Below are 21,919 nucleotides of genomic sequence, written 5' to 3'. Positions count from 1 at the left end.
AAGTTCTCATCTACTATTCTCAATCTAAGCTGACAGACACAGTAATTTCACCCAGTATTTTCTAAACTTGCTGATTGGAGAGTTGCCTGTGATGGGCATTCTTAAAATACAGATTCCCAGGCTCATCACTTAGAGACTGAGATTCAGCACATTGGTGAGGAGAAGGGGAGTCGGGGACTGCTGGGGGTGGGGGGCTGGATACAGTAGCTTTAATAAATGTCTTTTTTTGTGTCTTAAGAATGGGCAAGTTTGGGGTACCTGGAACCCATGTAAACTTCTGAGAACTGTTCCCTGATGGTTACAAAGTCAGAGACAGCGTCTTCTCGGGGCTTAGTAATTTCTACCCTACAGCCAGTAAATAGGGCTTCCCCAGGGGCTCAGTGGTAAAGAATCAATCTGCCTGCACTGCAGGAAATGTAAGAGACGTGGGTTCAGTCCCTGGGTTGGGAAGATTCTGTGGAGGAGGGCAAAGCAACTCACTCCACTATTCTTGCTTGGAGAATCCCATGGACAGAGGAGCCTGGCAGGCTATAGCCCATGGGGTCCCAAAGAGTCAGACACGACTGAACGGCACACACAGGAAGTTACTGCAGCCATATTTTTGTCTAGTGCCTTTATAATGAACTTACTGAAGTTGCCAATGACAGAGCAAAGGTTTTTTAATCAATTAATTGAGTTAGTCAACTAATTGTCACGGGCCCTTTGTCGTGACACACAGGCTGTTTATCGCTGCGCGCACAGGCTTTCTCTAATTGTGGTGAGCGGGGGCCACTCTCTGGTTGCAGGACGCCGGCTTCTCATTACAGCGGCCTCCCTTGTTGCAGAGCGTAGGTTCTAGGCTGTGTGGGCTTCTGAAGTTGTAGTACACGGGCTGAGCTGCCCCAAGGCACGTGGGATCTTAGTGCCTAGACCAGGGGTCGAACCCATGCCCCCTGCATTGTAGGCAGATTCTTAACCACTGAACCACCAGGGTAGCCCCAAAGTAATTTTTTGGCATAAATTAGAAAACCAGAAAATGTTGAGTCTGAGGTACTCATCAAATGCGTGTGTGTGTGTGTGTTCGTGTTGTTACAAGTATCTTATGCCATTTGGCTTTTTTTTAACATACCAATGTTCTTATCTGTAAAACTGGGATAATAATGCTGACTCCACTGAGTTTCCACAGGGACTGAATAACATCGATAAAACCCTGAGCACAGTGCCTGGCATATAGTAGGCTGGAATGGAGGTAGATTTAATCACAATTGTCATTTACACATCAGGATTTAAATCTTTATGGTCAAATGATATTATGACTAAAAGCTTGCCTTAAACATCCAGATTTTATAAAAGTCATGTTCTCACACAATTTAGTTCTGGTGCCATCACTTATGATGCAACCTAAATGGAATTTTTCTAGAATATCTCAAATCGTTTCATTATTTTCATAATATTCAGAGTGACAAACTGCACAGATGTCTTGCATGGTCTGTACATTTTGGGGGAAAAATCAGTTTGTTCTAACATATACATTTAGAGATTGCACATAAAAATCTAGATTTCCAGGTTTTTCTAGGAAAATGAGAGGTTTAAGGATACAGGCCTCTTGTTCTGCTGGAGAACCTGCCGGAGTGGAGGAGGGGCTGTCCCTTTGAATCGGTCACACACGCTGGTGCCTGTCTGCCTCTTGATTCCTATGACTCACTTGGCCCTTGTAGGCATCTGAGTTTGTCACCCTGACACCCAAAGTGATGTCTTATTTTCTTGTACATCTTTGGACTCAGCTCTTTGCCTGGCTAGTAGCTTTTTGAGAAGTACAGTTTTATAATCACCAAGGTAATGACTGGTTCAGGAAAAGATTACCAATGAATGTTAAAACCATTATGTGAAAGTGTGAATGAAGTACAGGGCATTTCCAATCTCACAATTTCATCCCATAGACTAGTTGTTGATTACACAGGGAAGAGACGCTTTTACATTGGAGAAATCTGGTGCCTGTGACCTCAACTGAGTGTTCAGAATTACCATCAACAAAGGGAAACCACAACTGACATGCAATATGATCTATAATAGCAAAAAATAAAAACAAAAAATAGAAATAAAATTATCATCACCATCATGGGCCAGACAGACCCTTGTGATGTGATATACTGAGGAAGTAACATCAGCTACATAGTCTTCTTGCAAAAGAATTAATCTGACTCTACCAGTGAAGAACCAAGCAGACAAATCCAGATTATGCAACCAACTCCAGAACAACTGACTTACTCTCTTCAAAGTCAATCTCATGGAACACTGGAAAAGAAAGAAAGAAAAGATGGGGAAACCTTTCTAAATTAGAGTCTACAAGACATTAGTAATCAAAGCAGTACTGAGCCTTGATCTCACCCTCTATGGAGAAAAGAAACATAGCTATAAAGACCCTTGCTTAACCGCCCCCCACCCTGCCTCCAGTGGCTCAGTGGGAAAGAATCCGCCTGCCAATGCAGGAGATGCAGATTCCTGTGTTGGGAAGATCCCCTGGAAAAGGGAATGGCTGCTTACTCCAGTATTCTTGCCTGAGAAATCCCATGGACAGAGGAGCCTGGCAGGCTACAGTCCAAGGGGTTGCAAGAGAGTCAGACACGACTGAGTGACTAAACACCACCACCATAAACATCCTTATTGGGACAACAGGTGAAATATGGATAACTACATATATTGTATAATTAAATGCAGAGAAAAAATAAGATTGTAACTCCATTACATTTTGATTGACCAGCTCTCTGCTGAAGTAGTTTGGTATCCAGGAATCTATTTCACTGTAAGACCTAAAATTGTGAACATAACATGTGATGTGTTTCCTCTGTTGAAATGGATCAGAGTTTCTGTAGAAAAAAATGTGCAATTGGGTTGGAGTTGTATAAATGGGCCTAAGAGCTCAGAAAAAAACAAAAGGGCACAGAATTGCATGCGGGGTTTGGTTGGGACAATACTAACTGCCCGGAGAGAGTGCTGGGTAAATGTTAAGTGATGACAATAACCAGCAGAAAGTCCCAAAGCGGAGCCTTTGCTTTATTGCTTTTAGGAAATTTTACCCATGGAGAGTGGATTACCAGTAAAAATCATAGAGCAATTTCATTCTCCTTTCAGCAGACGTGGATGACCAAGCAACCAGTGGGAGCAACCCTGGCTGTCTCCATCTGAGACAGTGGTGTATTAGTCTCAAATAAGGAGAAATGAAACAACCATGTGAAAGCCTGGCTGGCAGTCATTAGAGTAATTCCGTGTTTGGGCTGCCTCTGTGTTTTCGGGTGGGGTGGGGGGTTGGTGATTGGAGCCATTAACAGCTTACTTTTAGTTTCAGAAGCCACAGATATTTTCATTACTAGTGTCCTCAGGCATAGACTTTTTAATTTAAAAAAAGAAGTAAAGTTCAGGATGGAAATAGCCCATCACCACAGGAACATCTCTGCAGCAGAAACACATTATAGTTTACCTGTCAATCTTATCATCCATCATGCCAGGTTTATTTTTGAGGGTCTGGAATGAGGAGGAGGAAGTGAGGAGGAGGTGATGGCAGGGCTGACAGAGGAGCCTCCAGAATCACTACTACGTTGGAAAAGCTGAGGGCTCAATTCCGAAGTGGTATCAACATCTCGGGTTTCTCACCTCCCTGGCTGATAAGAAATGATCATTCTGAACCTGAGATTTTCCCTACTTCTTCCAAAGCCATTAATGCCCTACTTTGAGGATTTTTTTGGACAGGTGTTATGGTAGATTCAGGTTGGCTACAAATTCTTGGTCGCCTCCCCAGTGACCAAAGGTGGGTTTCATTCCCCTCCCTTCCTTGAATCGGGGCTGGCTCCGTATCTGCTAAATTAACACATCCCTGCAGAAGTGCATCAGGCAGCTGCAGGCCTGGCCTTCCAGGGGACCATGGCTTCCTTCCCTCCTCTTAGAACCCAGCTCCCAGGCTGGCTGGGGCCCAAGCCACTCGGGGAGGCCCATGGCCAGCCAGCAGGGATTGGCAGCCCCAAAGGTGCCATCCACAGCTATCCATGCCCCAGACGACATCATGTGCAGCCCAAGAAGCCCAGGCCAGGCCAGTCCACACAAGAGGAGCCCAGAATCTGGAGAGAGAATAAAACGGTGCTGTCAGCTGCTATGTTTGGGCGCAGTTTGCTCTGGGAGTTGACTGGAATTGGTAAACTCACAAGAAAGGTTTATCTTGCTCACCAATGCAGAAGCATGGGACCCAAACCTTACTAGTGGGAACAGAACCATTCAGAACAAGGGTCAACATCCTTATTCTCGAGTGGGTTTTGATCTCGACACTGGCTTCAGCTTTTAGGTCTCTTTTTGACACTCCACACAGAAAATTTTAAAATAGAAAAATTTCATTTGACTACAGCCTCACCCCAACATGTGTATCTCACACAGACCTTATTTTTTAAACAGAGTTTATTGTATTTAATACATTATAAAATTTGAAAAATTGTAGGAAAGCAGCAGACTCAAACTGGAGCAACTCTAACAAGGAATAATTCTGGCCCCTTTGCAAAACTGATCAGTTTAAAAACAAAGTAATGTTCACATCGGTGAGGCGGACAAAAAGGTGTGACTTCTGTACAAACTACATTTAAAATTTCATGTCTCACGTCTTTCAAATGCAGTGTGCTCATGAGAGTTTTTTGTTTTTTTTTTTAAGTTCTGCTCGGTCCCCCATCTAAAGAGAGACATGAAACTTCCATATGCAAAGAAATGCGATTCTAGGTGTTTTTGTTTTCAAAGGAAAAAGAAAGACAAAGGAAAAAGAAACAATGGATGGCTGTTGGCAATGGAAACCGTAGGGAGATTCGTCCTCATTGCTCATGGCTTGTTTATTGGTCAGAGGCCTCGGGAGGCCCAGGACACTTCACGGCCATCACAGCACCAACTGTAGCTACCACCTTTTTTCTTTTTGCATTTCCTACCTTTTGACATATATATATATATTTATATATTTTTTACACCTTGAGGATATCACTATTCCAATTGTTCCCATATGAATACAGGTGTGGTCTCTACTGGATATAAATGTGTCTTTTATTCAACTTTAGGTCCAAGATTCGGTTTGCTGTCCCAACTGCACATGAATGTCCCTTTTTGTGTTTGCGTTATTTGTGGTGTATGTTTTCCTCCTTTTGGCAGAAGAAATACGTCCATCTAGTCCAGAGGCTCTTGCTTTATCCGGATGACAGAGGGTCCACGGGGCGTCCGCCTCAGTTCCCGCCGCAGGACGTATTCGCTGAACTGAGATGAGTCCACGCCTCCCCCACAGGAGCCCACGACTTCAAATCCTCTTTGCTGCAACCTCTCGAGGACCTGTGAGGGGTCGAGACAAGCATCTGGTTAGGGGCCAGTTAGGTCCTTTGGCCACGTAAATAGCCCAAAGACTGTCCCATGGTTTGACATGTGCAGCTTGAATCCATCTTATCCAAGCCCTGAGTCTCTCTGAGCTTCTGTTTTCCAAGACTCTGGATTCAAAGGCAGGAGGGAGCGAGCAAACGTTTCTAATACCTACAATGTGCCTTCATAAGCTAGCTCCACATGTGCCAAGTTATTCACTCATTACAACCACCTGGCATAACGGGTGGAGTTGGTCCACTTGACAGATGAGAAAACTGAGGCTTACACCTAGTAAGTGATGGAACTGGGTTTCCATCTCAGGTCTCTTTGGCCTGAAATCCCATGTTTTTTGTAATGCCATCTTGTCTGCAGAAAGAGAGTTCACATTTCAAAGCTCATTTACCACTAACATGTTCGATGAGATGATAAAGACTATGGAGAGACAGTGATATTATCTGAATGTACTTCATCAGTGATTCAGCCTCAACTCATCCACTCTTGATTCAGCTACTGTTCTAACTGCCTGACACTGAGTTTATATATTTCAGCCTGGACGACCGATACAATTTCAACAGCAGAAGAAATGGACTATTAAAGACAGTCAAGGTTTATCTACAGCTTTTCAAGTTGTGGCATTTGAAACAGATTTATTGCCTAGTGTGTATCCAGAGAGGCAAGAATAAATGTGATGGTTCTTTATATATGTCCTACATTAGAAAACACCTAAAAATTTCTCATATAGTCAGTAGGTATTTATAATGGAATCTGATTTTGAAACCAAATACCTAATGCCAGAAAGATCCCTGGGTTTGTCATTACTTGTCTGACACTCTTGAATGCAGGGAAGAGTTCTTGCAACTCTTACATACACAAAAATGCAGGAAACTGATCTACAGCAGTATGCTTCTTTGGGAATCTAACAAATATTAGACTTGCAAATGTTCCCTGCCAGAATTCTGGATATAGTTAAATTATTTCTATACCACTCTAAAGGCAAGATGATTCAATCATAACTTTAAAAAAATGCTTGGCTCAAATTTTTTTTTTTTTGGAGTTAAGTGAAATACTATCAAATAACTTTCAAAATGTGATATACCATGGATCCCTTACTACGTCTTTTTTTTAACTATTACTTTTTGGGGTGCCTACTTTTACATGGAATATAATCTGCTATTTTGCAAAACAGCTAATTAGATATGTTTGGAAGGCAAGAATATACTTTCTAAAAATTAAAACTTCAAATGCTGGCAAATTAAAAAAAACCCAAGCAAGTCCTTATGAGAACAAAATGAACACTCTTCCCTGCAGCATCTACTTCTGTACATAAATTTACAATGCATATGCCTACCAGGCAGCAAAAGGACACAATAAAGAAAACAATCTCTAAGTTCAAAAGTAAGCACATGAAGATGTGTTTTGGTGGCAGGTGAATAAAAAGGTGAAGAACAGCTCACTCTAAGATCTCCCCAGTAAAGGCAGGAATGTAGCTTGTCAGCAAGAAACACACTAGTTTGCTCGGCCAAATCACCGCCCTGGAAAGGATTCATCTTGATAAGGGAGGAATTAGGAAGGTAGAGGAAGTTGAGCAATAAAGAACTTATCTCGGATATCATTTGTCTCTCAGTGTTGTTAGGTTGTTGGATTGCTCTTATAAGGAGATTCCTAAGCTGCCTCCCCAGAGGATCTAATATGCATAATATGGTAATTATGCAATATGATCAATCCAAGGTTACCTTGGAGGTGGTAAAACTTATTCCCATGTAATGCAGACAGCTTATGCTTCTTGGCCATTCTTCTTTAAGTATCAACTTGTTAACAGCAAAATTCCTTAAAGTCAGTGATCATTTGGGAATATTGAAATCGCTCCAGTAGATACATTGCTCCTGTGCCTTAGCCCGAAGCCTCTGAGCACCTAGAGGACTGGGCCTGTCCTCTAGATGGGGCAGGAGCTAGTATGGCCATGTCGTATGACGACGTTAACACAGATAAAAACCCACCTCTGATCAGACTCGAATGACGGGGCAACAGGTCAAGCTTGTGAATGTCTGATAGTTATTCTGGGGCGGGGCCCTGGAGAAGTGATGAAATGCTGCCTAGAGAGGGCCGGGGGCAGGGCACGGGTGGGAGAGACTTCAGGCTCTGGAGGCCCCGCTCAGGAGCGGCACCGGGCAGCTCAGCTGCGCCTCTGCACCTGCGCAGCCCAGGGCTGCGTCTGGGGTGTGTACCTTCCTCCTGCACGCCCAGCGCTCAGGGTCGGCAGTCTCCTGCTGCTCTGCTCTCAGCCATCTATTCACAAAATTCAAAAACTATCAACAGCTGGGAAACCATCCTCAAGAGGCAGAATGGTATTGGGTACTTCTAGTCTTGGAGTCTGGGGGGAGTTTTTGTTGGCTCAATACTGAATAAAGTCATGGGTCCACTCCAATGAAGTCACCCCATGGATTTCCACTGAGTTACACAGACCTGGAGTCAAGACCTAGGTGTGCTTTGTTTTCTCATCAGCAAGACACAGAATTAATAGTGCCAACCTGTTAGGGTTGGTGTAAAAAGACAGAGCACTTAGCCCAGGGCTGGCACACATCAGTTACGACAGTGATCACACCCACCAGTGTCTCAGGCACATGGCCCCTCACACTGTGAAACCCAACTTCTGAATTCTGCCCTTAAGTCGTCTTCTCCTCCCATAAACATCTCTACCTCAAAAGATGCTAATTCCATTCATCCCCTTTCTCCATCAAAAATCATAGTCATCCTTGGCTTCTAGCCTGTAGCTCGAAGCCATTATCAGAAAACCTTGCCAGCTCTACGTTCAAGATATTCAGGGTGGTCCAGTGGTCAGGACTGCGCTCTCTCAGTGCTGAGGGCTTGGGTTCAAGTCCTAGTCAGGGAACTAAGATTCCCCTAAGCAGTGGGAGGATTGCCCCTCAAACAAAACAAACAAACAAACAAACAAACAAAAATTACTGTGGGAATTCCGTGTCAGTCCAGTGGTTAAGACTCTGTGCGTCCATTGAATGGGGAAGTCCCAGGTGGGGACACAGAGATCCCACAAGCCTGCAGCAAGGCCAAAAACATCTTAAAAATAAAAATGAAAACAGAAGCTGAAATCTGTTCAAGGCCATGGGACAATTTTTTAAAAAAGATTTATTTACTGATTTGGCTGCATCTCGTCTTAGTTGCCCTGCCACACGTGGGATCTTCGTTTCCTGACCAGAGACTGAACCTGAGTTCCCCACACTGCAAGGCAAATTCCTAAATGCTGGACCACCAGGGAAGCCCTCCCACACAACCATTTTAAGACATCATTCAGTATTCTGTTCATCAAGCTATACTGGCACTTGTGAACATGTATGTGGGATGGCAAGTGTGTGCCTGCTTGATTTTGCTAAAGAGTGGACTAGTTTGGGAACACGCGTTGGAACACCTGCATGGCACAGCTGAAAAAAAAAGATATTCAGAGTCGGACACTTCTCAGTTATTGCTTGGACCCACTTTCTAACTGGTTCCCCTGCTCACCCTGGTTTCTACCTGCCGCTGGAGTATTCATTTTCAAATACGAGTTACAACATGTCGACTTGCTCAAATCCTCAAACGACTTTCCATTTGATTCACACAAGCGAGGGAATCAAGCCCCCAAAAAACCAACACGAAGAATCCCAGAGTGCTTCCTACCCTCTGTGAGGCCCTCCACGGTCTGCACTGGGGGTCTCGGCACTCCCCCACCCCACCTTCACTGCCTTCAAGCCTCACTGGTTTTCCCGATGTTCCTCAATACATCAAGCACGTGCCCCTACCTGGGGAGCCTCAGGACTAGATGCCCCCCACCCCTCCAGGATACTCAGCCCCAGCATCCTCTTCTCACTACCTGCTCAACACTTAGGAGGGTGACTGTTTGCCCGGCCACCATGAAAAGACAGCTGTGGCCTGTTTCCTTCCCTCTGTATCTCCAGTGTTCATACCAGCACCCGGCACACAGCAGGCGCTCAGTAAATGTTTGTGGCATGACTGAATGAAGGCCACAGAGCAGCAGTCCTGACCTTTTCGGCACCACGGACTGTTTTTGTGGAAGAGAGGTTTCCCCTCAACGGGGGAGCAGACGGTTTCAGGAGGATTCAAGCGCATTACATTCACTGGGCACTTTTTCCCTCCTATTCTCACATCTGCTCCACCTCAGATCCTGGAGGCTGGGGACCCCTGCTGTAGAGGGGTGAAGAGTTCACCGGCCCGGCAGAAGTGTTACCACGTGAGGGGTCTCCAGCACCTTGGAGGAAACGCACGCCATGAAGACAAGGGTGAGTAACCAGCACCGAGAGGGACCCTGGCAGCCACATGGCGCGTGATGACGCGGTACCTGGACTGAGTTGAGGTGACAGTAGCCATTCAGCGGAAACCTGATGACGTGCGTTGAGTCGTGATTCCAGCCCGCGTTGACGGAGTTGCACATCACGTCGCCGATCTCCGGGAACACTTCTTCTATCAAGGACTTGTCTCCGCTGAGCGTGATCCTCTCTCCGAGGTCTGGGGCCACGCGCACCACGAGGCACTCGCAGGGCCTTGACAAGCGGCCACTTTCTCGGTCCTGCTTCCATCTTTCCATCTCCAACAGCATGGGCTGGAGCTGGAAATATTTTGCCTCTTCATATAACAAAGTGTAGTCCTTAAAAGGAAAAAAAAAGGTAGCTCATACTTAAAAATGCCAACATAAGGTACTGAGTATGTCCACACATAGGGGGGTGAATTTCTTACCTCCGTTATTTTGATATTCAAATCTGGGTGTACATTTTTTATTTGTAGAGACAATTTGCATTCACTCATTAATTCAGTGATGATAACAGGAGTTAAGAGTAATAACTGGGCTTCCCAAGTGGCACTAGTGGTAGAGAACCCGCCTGCCAATGCAGGAGACATAAGAGACGAGGGTTCGATCCCTGTGTTGGGAAGATGCCCTGGAAGAGGGAATAGCAACCCACTCCAGTATTCATGACAGGAGAATCCCATGGACAGAGGAGCCTGGTGGGCCACAGTCCATGGGTTACAAAGAGTTGGACATGACCGAGTGACTTAGCACACAAGGGTAACACGGGTTAGGTGGGACATGTCCCATGAATTAAGTCCTACCATCCCCATAGCTACCCAGTGATTTGGGAATCATTTTTATTCCCATTTTGCTGATGAGAAAACTAGTGTGTGAAAGGATTCACCAAGACTTTTGTCTTTTTGTAGGAAAATGCCTTTGAGCATTTAGAGTTTGTGTTGTTGAGACCCCACGTTATAGCCTCTGGATGGGGCGTGCATATGCGTTGGGGGGACAGAGGCATAGCTGTGCCCTGTTCACCCTGAGTCTACGCTCCTCGTCACCCGCAGTGGCAGCTCTAGAACTTCTCGAGGAGGGGGAGGGCAGGGCCACAGCACAAGCAGGGGTGGAGAGCTAGGGAATGGGCGCCTGCTTCTACTTATGGATGGGCGAGGGTTTGAGAGAGGCTGGTGGACGATGGGGCCAGCTCTCCGTGCCCCCATCACAAAGCGAGAGAGGCAGACAACCTCCGGCCTGGGCTCCTGCAAGACGGCGGTGCAGGCCCCAGTGTTCCCTGCAGCACTGTTTACAGCAGCCGAGACATGGAAGCGACCTCAATGTCCATCGACAGAGGAATGGATAAAGAAGCTGTGGCACATACATTCAATGGAACATTACTCAGCCATTAAAAAGCATGGACTAGTGCCATCTGCAGCCACGCGGAGAGACCCAGAGATTGTCATACTGAGGGAAGTTAAGTCAGACAGAGGAGAAATATCAACTGACATCCCTTATATGAGGAAATCTAAAAAAGAAATGGCACAAATGAACTCATTTACAAAACAGAAACAGACTCACAGACTTAAGAGAACGAACTTACAGCTGCTGGGGGGAAGAATGGGGCACAGGGATAGTTAGGGAGTTTGGGATGGACACGTACACACTGCTATATTTAAAATAGATGAATAACAAGGACCGACTGTATACCACAGAAACTCTGCTTAATGTTATGTTGCAGCCTGGATGGGAGGAGTGTTTAGGGGAGAATGTGCATGCTCAGTCATGTCCAACTCTTTGCAACCCCATGGACTGTAGCCCACCAGGCTCTTCTCTATGGGATTCACCAGGCAAGAATACTGGAGTGGGTTGCCATTCTCTTCTCCAGGGGATCTTCCTGACCCAGCGATCGAACCTGAGTCTCTTCAGTCTCCTACACTGGCGGGTGGATTCTTTACCACTAAGGCCACCTGGGAAGCCCTTGGGAAAGAATGGATACATGTCTATGTATGGCTGAATCCTTTTGCTGTCCACCTGAAACTATCACAGTGCTGTTAATAGGCTATACTCCAGAGTAAAATAAAAAGTTAAAAAAAAGAAAAAAGATAGCAGTGCAGGAAAGGAAACTAACCTACTTCTGAAAGCGCAGGCACCCAGTCTTCGGGAGTGGTTTCTTTCCTCTTGTCTTAAAAACTCTATTAAAATACACACAAGCCATGGAACGGGAGGACAAGAGAGGCCGAGCAGGAGGCAGAAGCTTAGGAACAATGTTATCAAGCAGGTCAATATTATGTCTAAACGTAACTATGGCCACAATCATCTCTGGCTGTAAGATACATGGATGCTTGTCCAGACACGCTGGCTGAGAACATTTTAATCACTGACAGGCATGCTGCCTTCCTTCCAACAGGCTGGAGCTGGCAGGCGGTGCCCGGGGCCTTGCATGGAGAGCCAATGCCTGAGCCCAGGGCCTGAGTGCCACCAGAGGCCTCGAGACGGGATGGGGCAGGAGGGAGGGTAACCACAGGGGACTGCTTTATTTGGCACTTTGCTCTTTTTTGCAAATAGCAGCAGTGACATTATTCAAGCCTTCCAGAGAAAACAGTTTGGAGGAGCAGGAAAAGAACAAGTGAGCCCCTGCTGGATCACTGCCTTTGGAAGAGAGAAACTCGGGCCGCGTAGAAACTGCAACCGCGGACGCAGGTCACCAGAAGGGGCTGCTGCTCTACTGTCGTCTCCTGGCAACCCCATCACTATGGGAGCCCTGGCTCCCTGCAGGGGAGCCACCCTTGTCTCCCATCATCTCATTTCACCTGCTCTGCCTCCTGACTCACAGGAGCTGCTGTTTAGTTTGGTGTTGAGAACCAAGCTGAGGCATGGCCGCTCTTAGGGCAGAGCCGAGCCCCTCAGCCCAGCCCAGCCTGAGGGTAGGAGTGGGGTCTGCAGGTTCCTCCCAGTCCACCCGGCGTCTCCACTACCACGCCCTGGCCGTCTTTGAAGGCCACCAACTGCAAGATACCAACCTTAGTACTTTACTTACTCATCAAGATGACGGCTCTCAAGGAAATTTAAGAACATTATTGAGAGTTAGTTACACAAGCGATAGAAGTGAGAACTTCTGCTACTGCTTTTTATTTCCCTGTGAGATTTAATTACAAGTTTTAACACAAGAAAGAATCTGGACTTCTGAAAGGGTGCCATCAAGTCTTTAAATCTTTGTTTCCTTTAAATACTTCTATTTATTTTTGGCTGTGAGTCTTCACTGCTGTGTGGGCATTTCTGTAGTTGCGGCGAGCAGGGGGGCCTACTCCCTAGTTGCGGTGCAGGGCCTTCGCGTTGCAGTGGCTTCTCTTCTTGCAGAGCATGGGCTCTAGGGTACAGAGGCTTCAGCAGTTGCGTGTGGGCTCAGTAGTTGTGGTTCCCAGACTCTAGAGCACAGACTCAACAGTTGTGGTGCACAGGGCTTGTTGCTCTGTGGCAAGTGGGATCTTCCCGGATCAGGGATCGAACCCACGTCTCCTGCACTGGAAGGCGGATTCTTTACCACCGAGCCACCAGGAAAGGCCAAAGGTGCTCACAGCAGTCTTCTTGACCAGCCTTGACCTGCGCAGGAATCCTTTCTAACATCACTGAGTTATGACCACTCAACCCCTGACTGAATGTTTGATGCTTATCACCTAATAAGGCACAGTATTTATTTTGTTTGCAGCTCTGATTGTTGTAAATGTCTTCGTTAGAATGACCTGAATTTCCTGTTAACTTCAACTTACTTGTTCTTAATTCCACCCTCTGGAGTTTCAGCCATCTTAATCTTTGACAAGTTAACCCTTCAAACATTTGAAGATAACTGTTATGTCCTAATATTATTCAGGCTGAAAACACCCAATTGTTTCAGCTCCTAATCATTTGTTAGGACTTCAAAGTTCTTCAACGTCTGGTAGCTACAGCTGGCCCTTAATACAGCTTTGAACTACATGGGGCCCACTTACAGATGGGATTCTCCCACTAACTATGTACCATGATGCTACATGATCTGTGGTTTGGTTGAATCTGTGGAGGCGAAACTACAGACACAGGGAGGGGGCCAGCTGCATGCAGGGTTGGCGCTCCTAATCCTCACATTGTTCAAGGCTCACTTGCACTTGAACTTGCCAACAGCCTTCCTAACACCCAGACCAGAACAGAACCTAACATTTCAGACACGCTCTAAAGAGCACATCATCAACTTTCACACAACCTGGCTGGACACTGAAGCCACCGTGAATTCAGTCTGCATTAGTTCTCAGTTGCTGTGGTAACGATTAGCACCTGTTTAGTAGTTTAAAGCAGCACTTGTTTATTCTCCTGTTCCGGAAGTCAGAAGTCCAAGTTGGGTCATCACAGCTGTGTTTATCCTGGAGGCTCTATGGGAGAATCCATTTCCTTGGCTTTTCCGGCTTCCAGAGGTGGCCTGCAACCCTCGGCTTCCGGTCCAGCACCACGGCCCCCTCTGCTTCCATTGTCCCATCTCCTCCTCTTACTCTGACCCTTCACCTCCTTCTTTCACTTGTAAGGACCTTTAAGTACGCTGGCTTCACCTGGATTATCCAAGATAATATTCCCATCTCAAGATCCTTAATCTAATCACACCTGCAAAGGACCTATTACCATGTGAGGTGACATCCTCATAGCTTCCAGGAATGAGGACATGGATGTCTTTTTTTTTTTAATCTTTTTAAAAGATTTTTTTGATGTGGGCCATTTTAAAAGTCTTTACTGAATTTGTTACAATACTGCTTCTCTTTTACGTTTTGGTTTCTTGGCATGTGGAATCTTAGCTTCCTGACCAATCTTAGCTTCCCAACCAGTATGGAACCCATACCCCCTGCTTTGGAAGGCGAAGTTGTTAAGACTGGACCACTGGGAGGTCCCCACGGATGCCTTTGGGAGGCCTTATTCTGCCCTCCACACAGCATAAGGTCCTATTAGTTTTCCTGGAAGCCCCAAAGTCCCATGACTCTATTCACATTTCCTCAGAGTGAAATTCCTACACCTTTTTTTGCACAGCTACATCTCCCTCATTCAGCATTTGTGAACAATTTTAAATCCTCTATTACTTATCCCTCTTTAAATTACATACTGGAGATTCTGGACTTGTTCCAGTGTAACAAGAAAATTCAGATTCTTTTACCCAACGTTCTTGGTTTCCCTCTCATTTTTTGGTGTCATTTTGAACTGGGTGTTTTGTTTCTATGTGTGAATCATTTTTTAAAGCACAGAGAGGACAGGGCTACCTACAGGCCTTTGTTCAAGCTGACTCTTGGGTCATAAATTTAGTCTCTAGATTCAGAATGCCAAGTGGTTATACAACCTATAATCCAGCTCATAACTGTGACATCTGTTAGACACCTTTTGGAAATACTGTGCATTTGGGTGGGACTTCGTGGGGAAGGCTGGAGGTGTGCAAGGGGCTCCAAGCTGCCATATTGCCAGAGACTCCCTGTAACTGTTTAGGGCTCCAGGCTACTTATCTGTCAATTGAGGGGGATCAATTGCATTCAAGTTGCTTCTGACCCTGCTAAACTATGAGTCTGTCTCCATGACAAAGCCCAGACCTGCAAGTTTGTCTACCATAACCCTAAAGTAATGAGACTAAAGGGCTTGGGTTACAAGTCCCCTACACTGACTTGGACTGCCTCTTTTTTTATCTCTGAATTCACAAGCCAGGTGTGTAGTAATCCATTCTGAAATCTGCCCAACGACTGACAGCCCCTTTCTACCTAAGTTGCTCACTGCTGCTGAGTTGCTTCAGTCGTGTCCAATTCTGCGCGACCCCATAGACGGCAGCCCACTAGGCTTCCTCGTCCCTGGGATTCTCCAGGCAAGAATGCTGGAGTGGGTTGCAATTTCCTGCTCCAATGCATGAAAGTGAAAAGAGAAAGTGAAGTCACTCAGTTGTGTCCGACTTGTAGTGACCCCATGGACTGCAGCTTACCAGGCTTCTCTGTCCATGAGATTTTCCAGGCACGAGTACTGGAGTGGGGTGCCATTGCTCAGTTACCATTATCTGCTCTGGGAAAATTAGGGAAACACTGGCCCTTATCAGGGTTCTGGCCCTGCTCAGTGATGTCTCAAGGATCCTGCTAGGGGTCATTCAAGTGAAGGATTAAAAGGGTTCCTCTGAAGGTCAACCGGCAGACGGGACGTCATCTCATGGACCTAGCCTTGAACCACCTCAAGCCGCCTGCTGTTCTTTTAGTCTCTCTTGACTACCTCGGCCCCATTTCCTCCTTTTCCGCTGATCTGCAGGGCGGAGCCACCTTTCGCGCTGGGGGAGCGAAGGCTGGAGAAGGGCTGAGCACACGCACTTGGTGCAGCTACCAGCTCCCCATGCCAGCTTGCCTCCCAGTATGGTCCTCCGTCAGCCCTGGAACCAAAAAGGTCGCTTCTGTTGTCACCATCTCCTGCATGGCTAAGCTCACGCTTGCCATCTTTTTCTAGGCAGGCTCCTTTGTATCAGTCCTCTGCTTCCTGGGTTTCCCTTGTGGCTCAGCTGGTAAAGAATCTGCCTGCAATGCAGGAGACCTGGGTTCGAAAGATCCCCTGGAGAAGGGAAAGGCTACCCATTCCAGTATTCTGGCCTGGAGAATTCCATGAACGCTACAGTCCATGGGGTTGCAAAGAGTTGGACACAACTGAGCGACTTTCACTTCTCTTTGCTTCCTAACGCTGCCTCCCATCTCATCAGAGAACTCCCTGCAAAACAGCCCGCCTCCACCGCCACTCTCCTGTCTTTCCTCAATAGCAATCACACAATTATACTGTCTCAATTTCACATTTTTTAGAGATTATCCTGTTTCCTTTTAGGCTTTCTGGCCTTGTGGTTATCTCTTTGGTCTCTCAGGCTCTTTTGAAGTCATTTTCCCTGAAGTCTCAGTTCCTATCTGATGATGTCTGCCTTCCTTTTGTCAACTCTTGCAAACTCTGGACGACTCAGCCTCCTGGAGATGGGCAGGTGAGGTGTTTACGGAACCACAGCAGGTTTGGCCCCAGTTCTTCTTATGAAGGAAGCGAATCCAAAGCATCGCCTCTGCTTTCGGCAAAGTGAGTCCAAAATGTTCTAGATGCCATCACCTTCTCCACTCCCAGGCCGATGTTACCTTTTCTCATTAAGACAGCATCAACCATATCTCTCAGCCTCTCAGTATCTCTCATATCTCTCAGTAAAAGAGAGGTTATTCACAGACCTTTTCATGCTGAAATAATTTTAAAGTCCTAGAACACACATTTTTTAAATTAAAAAAATTTTCTGAGATTTGCAATAGTTTTGAGAAGCAGAAAGATCAAGATCTCATTTTACAGGTGACTCCACTGAGCTTCCCTGAGACCCCCGGAGAGACGTACACAGAACAGGAAAGTAAATGTGAGCAGACTCTAAGAGGCATATGGACCATGTTTCAAAAGTTTATTCCTTGATTAAATATTTGAATTCAGAAGACATTTTTCCTACGGGGAGGAAAGTGATATACGCAGTGCACTGCTTTCCTACTGCTGCCGTCAGAGATTATTACCACAAATTTGCTGGTTGGAAACAGCAGATTTATTCTCTTAAGAGTTCTGGAGGTCACAAATCTGAAATGGGTCTCCTGGGGCTAAAGTCGGGGTGTTGGCAGGGCCACTTTCCTTCCGGAGGCGAGGGGAAAATATTTTCCAGCTTCCAGAGGCAGCCCTGTCCCCCTGGCTCCTGTCCAGCCATCACACCACTTCCTTCCTCACATCTTCTCTGACTCTGACCTCCTGCCTTCCTCTTTGACTTCTGAAAACTCCTGTGGTTCCACTGGGCCCGCCTGGATTATCATGGATAATCTCCCCAGCTCACTGGCTCTTAAACTTAATCACATCTGCATGGTCTCTTTATGGCAGGTAAGGTGACACTCACAGGTTCTGGGGATTAGAATGCAGACGCCTTTGGGGGCCATTACTCAGCCTCAACACGCAGCTTCCAGTTCCACAAAAAAGCTCAAAGGCTTATTTCACTCCTAAGGTACCTGAAGTTTTATGGGTCCTTCCACTCAAAAGGCAACTCAGCCACTCATTCATGCATTTTAAGACTTGTCTATGTGAAGCTGCCAAGCTAGGCACTGTGGGCATTGCAAAGGCTTTTTGGTGGGAATTGCACCCAGCTCCCCCCACAGAGATCTAGAAGCCCTCCTCCTACCCACGCTCGGGACATGGGATCCTGCTCCTGGGCCATGGGATCCCTCGGCTTGCTTCCCAAGATGGCAGGGCATGTATGTATCAGGGCACTTGCCGAGAGGAGGTGCCAAGAAAATGAGGGGAGATGAAAGTATTTTTTATATTACATTTCATCAAGAGCATTCATGCAGTAGTTATCATAAACAAAAAACAGATCCCCATAAAACTTTCCTTAAAAAAATTTTTTTTGAGAGCGTGGGCCACCACAGTTTTTTCAGTGTTGGAGGTTTGGGACTTCTAAAATTCTTAATTTCCCTGGCTCTGCAACCCTCCCTCCCTTCCTCCCCATGTTGATTTTTTAGAGCAGTTTTGTTCAGGGCAAAATACAGCACAAAGTATAGAGATTTCCCACATGTCCCCTTAACCCTACACATGAACAGCCTCCCCCAACTTCGACATCGAGGGATGTCCCCTCATGAGGGGACCATGTGTCACAATCTATGGACCTACACTGACCCACATACCCACTCAAAGTCCTCATTAGGGTTCACTCTTGCTGTTTGCCATTGTGTTAGTTTAAACAAATGTCTGATGACATGTATCCACCATTATAATATCATACAAGGCAGTTTCACTGCCCTAAAACCCCTCTGTGCCTTGCCTATTCCTGTCCCCACCCCCATACGCCTTTCTTTTCCTCAAAGCCTGGAAGGACTGGTCCACTTACTGCATTTCCCTTGCTACTTGGGACTTCTTGCCAGGAGGTTTCCTCCCTGTTCAGTGCCATTGGCTTCCGGCTCCTCCTGACCACTCTTGTTTTCCTGGGGCAAGAATGCCCAGCCTATGATTTAAATGATGGCCAGTAAAGGAAACACAGGCGGTGGCGAAGTCCCTTCTCTCCCTGCCACTATCTCCACTCTCAACTCTCTAACTTTCCAAAAGGAAGCCTAAAGTGTACACTTAAACCTATCAAATCTTTAGATACACGTAGCAGTTTACGAGAAATGAGAAGCTAGAGTAATGAGCTCCCATAATCAGGCAACCAGGCAAATTCAGATGGTGGGCATCCCATAGGGCAACTGGCCAGTCTCTTTAGCAAGTCAGCATCATATAAAAACGCAACTATGTGCGTGCATGCTCAATCGCGTAGTTGCGTCCAACTCTTTGCAACCCGTAGACTGTAGCCCACCGGGCTCCTCTGTCCATGGGATTCTCCAGGCAAGAATACTGGAATGGGTTGCCATTTCCTCCTCAGGGGATCTTCCTGACCTAGGGATTGAATCCATGTCTCCTGCTTGGGAGGTGGATTCTTTACTGCTGAGCCACCAGGGAAGCCCCCAAAATGGTTTTATACGAGATAATAAAAAGGTACGGACATAACTAGATTCAGTGAAGTCTTGGATGAGATATCAACTCAGGAAAACCAAATAGAAAGGACATTTTTGGGGTCAACCATGGAAATGTGAATACGGTTGCATAATTAGAGGAAATAAAATTTACTAAAATGGAAAGATAGAGATATTATCTGAAATAAGCATAGAAAAAGACCCAGAAGTCTATGCACTCAGGTTTTATCAATAACATCAGCAATCTCTGAGTGGGATATACTGTTAAAACTTTTTTTTTTGCTTATCTATATTTTGAAATTGTCTACAATGTACATATGCTTTTTCTACAATATTAAATAGCTATTAGAAATAACTAATAGACTTTTGAACTTAAGCCAGGAAGAGGTAAGTTGGGGATTTAAGCTGGCAAATTTTTCTTTACTTAAGCTGGCAAATTTTTCTTTATCTAAGGAAGGCTAGACATTCATCAGATACCAAAAGAGATGTCAGCAACATGGCGGACACTTACCAAAGATGTTCAAAATAGAAGCCTAGAGAGGGATAATTTTGTGGTTCTCCATTAAAAAAAGGAACTAGAGCTCTGGACTCCTGATGAAGTGGGAATCACAAACGTGTGCTTATGTACATGCACGCATGCGTGTACACGCACGTGTGTGCCCACACACGCCTAGGCATGCATGGGTGTGAGCAGAAAAGACAACAACGATGAATGAGTCAGTGTAATGGAGGTGGGGGGCGGGAAATGAAGGGAAGACGGACAGTCTTCACAATAAAACCCAGCAGAGAGTTGTACAATCACTTATCTAGAGAAGAGATTCCAACATCTTTCAGTGGGAGCAAGGCACAAGCAGCTGCCACTTAAGCGGTGTTCTGAAGTATGAAATTATCTAAATTGTTAAATGGGTATCTGGCTCAGACAGCACATTTGCAGAATGAGATTTTCAGGGGCTGAGGATGCTGTGATTTCGAGATCACAGGAATGTGCTCAAGCCAGCATCAAACAGCTGGAGATGGGGTGGGGTGGGGGGTAGGGGGGTGGGGAGGTGGTAGGGGGGCAGGTAATCAAGGAATGTGTTCCCTGCAAAACCAGGAAGAGAGATGGATGCTGTGTCCCTTTCCCAAGGTCAGGAAATAAACTCTGCCGAGGAAGAAAGCACTATGGTACTGCTCAGGAAGGGGCAGGATGAGCCGTCTGCGTGTGCCCACGCTTGTGATTCACACGATCTGCCGTACACGCGCTCCCATCATCAGCCAGTACAGCTCCCGTTCTCCTTCTGCTCCACCAGGTTCCCGACTCCCTGTATTTTACAGCCTGTCACCCAGAGGTTCCGCGGGAAACATTTCAGAACTCTGGGACACGTGAGGTTCATCTGAAGTACTTTTTGTCTTCCCCCAAGCGTGGGCTACAGTTGAATCCATAGGCAATTAAAGGGTGTGTTCTGTGCTTAGCCTTGATGAACGACAGGTATTCCAGGGCTCTAGAATCCCAAGGGAGCACCACGGTGCAAAGAAGCACCCATCCCATCCTCACCAGGGAGGTGACAGGTTGAGTCCTCAAGGAACTGTCTGGAATAGGTCACAGCTTAACTCCCATGCAGTCTTTCTGAAGGTCTAACTTGAATGTTCTTGGAGGAAAAAATAATGCCTGCGACATTTAAATGTGTTTAAAATGCCTAGCTCTTCTGTTTTTGGAACAGAATGCAACTAGAAACTCATGGCTATTACCAGGTTCTCACTGTGATTCACCATAAATTGCTTTATGTTCCCTGGCATCTGTATCTCTTTTAATAATGGAAATTATAAATTAATATATTAGCCACACAAGTAGCTTAGGATGATGTTACATACGTACAGGCTTTATATTTTCCATTTAGTCCTATAAGGTTTTAAAATATTTTTATTTATTTTATTTTTGGCTGTATTGGGTCTTAGCTGCAGCACACAGGATCTCTGGGTGAGGTGACTGGGCTCGGCAGTTGTGGCATGAGGGCCTAGCCAACCTGAGGCACACTGGCTTGCCTGGGAAATCCCATGGACAGAGGAGCCTGGTAGGCTGCAGCCCATTGGGTCACAAAGAGTCGAACACGACTGAAGTCACTAAGCACACGCGTGTGCACACAACTGTGATATTAAACATCAGCCACAAGCGTCGAAATAGCCAGTCAACGGCACCTTAAACTAAGGGAGACTTGTTTTTCTCACTGAGAAGTCAGAGGTCCCTGGCTGTTGGCAGTGGTATCTGCCCAGTGATGTTATCAGGGACAGGACGCTGTCTTTCTGTTTCGTCATCTTCAGTGTTGACGTTCTGGCCTCATGCTTGTCACCTCAGGGTCACAAGGTGACTGTCAGAGCACTCACATCTCTTAAGTCTCCTGCATTGGCAGGTAAGTTCTCTACCACTAGCACCACCTGGAGAAGGCAATGGCAACCCACTCCAGTGTTCTCGCCTGGAGAATCCCAGGGACGGGGGAGCCTGGTGGGCTGCCGTCTATGGGGTCACAGAGTCGGACACGACTGAAGCGACTTAGCAGCAGCAGCACCACCACCTGGGAAGCCCATATAGCTGGGTACATAGTGATAAACAAGAGAGAAAAATAATTACAAATACACTGTGTGTGACCATGGAAAATCGGGGATACAGGCAAATCTAAGCTAGACTAGGCACAGGATGGCTTAGTGATGAATATGATGATCCCTGCACTAGATTCACTAGTTGCGGATGAGTAGGGGCTCGGAGAAGGCGATGGCACCCCAC

The 21,919-nt window shown here is 46.2% G+C and overlaps 1 protein-coding gene across 6 annotated transcripts in view; it reads right to left on the bottom strand.

Annotated features, from left to right (window-relative positions):
• Positions 1-4,404: 4,404 nt before the first annotated feature.
• KCTD1 (potassium channel tetramerization domain containing 1) overlaps positions 4,405-21,919 on the bottom strand; it is a 206,251-nt gene continuing 188,736 nt past the window's right edge. For 5 of the 6 annotated variants that reach the window (XM_027960825.3, XM_027960826.2, XM_015103615.3 and 2 more), the window contains exons 4-5: positions 9,701-10,006; positions 4,405-5,325 (exon numbers count right to left, since the gene is read on the bottom strand). In XM_027960825.3, the coding sequence (XP_027816626.1) occupies positions 5,167-5,325; positions 9,701-10,006 (465 nt within the window). In that variant the 3' untranslated portion in view covers positions 4,405-5,166. Of the gene's footprint in view, positions 5,326-9,700; positions 10,007-21,919 lie in introns of those variants that run through there. The other variant, XM_042239537.2, reaches the window with a different exon arrangement.

The sequence above is a fragment of the Ovis aries genome, chromosome 23 (genome assembly GCF_016772045.2).
Source record: "Ovis aries strain OAR_USU_Benz2616 breed Rambouillet chromosome 23, ARS-UI_Ramb_v3.0, whole genome shotgun sequence".
NCBI lineage: Eukaryota > Metazoa > Chordata > Mammalia > Artiodactyla > Bovidae > Ovis > Ovis aries.
The sequence above is the reverse complement of the archived record's forward strand: the minus strand, read 5'-3'. Positions and strand labels throughout refer to the sequence as shown.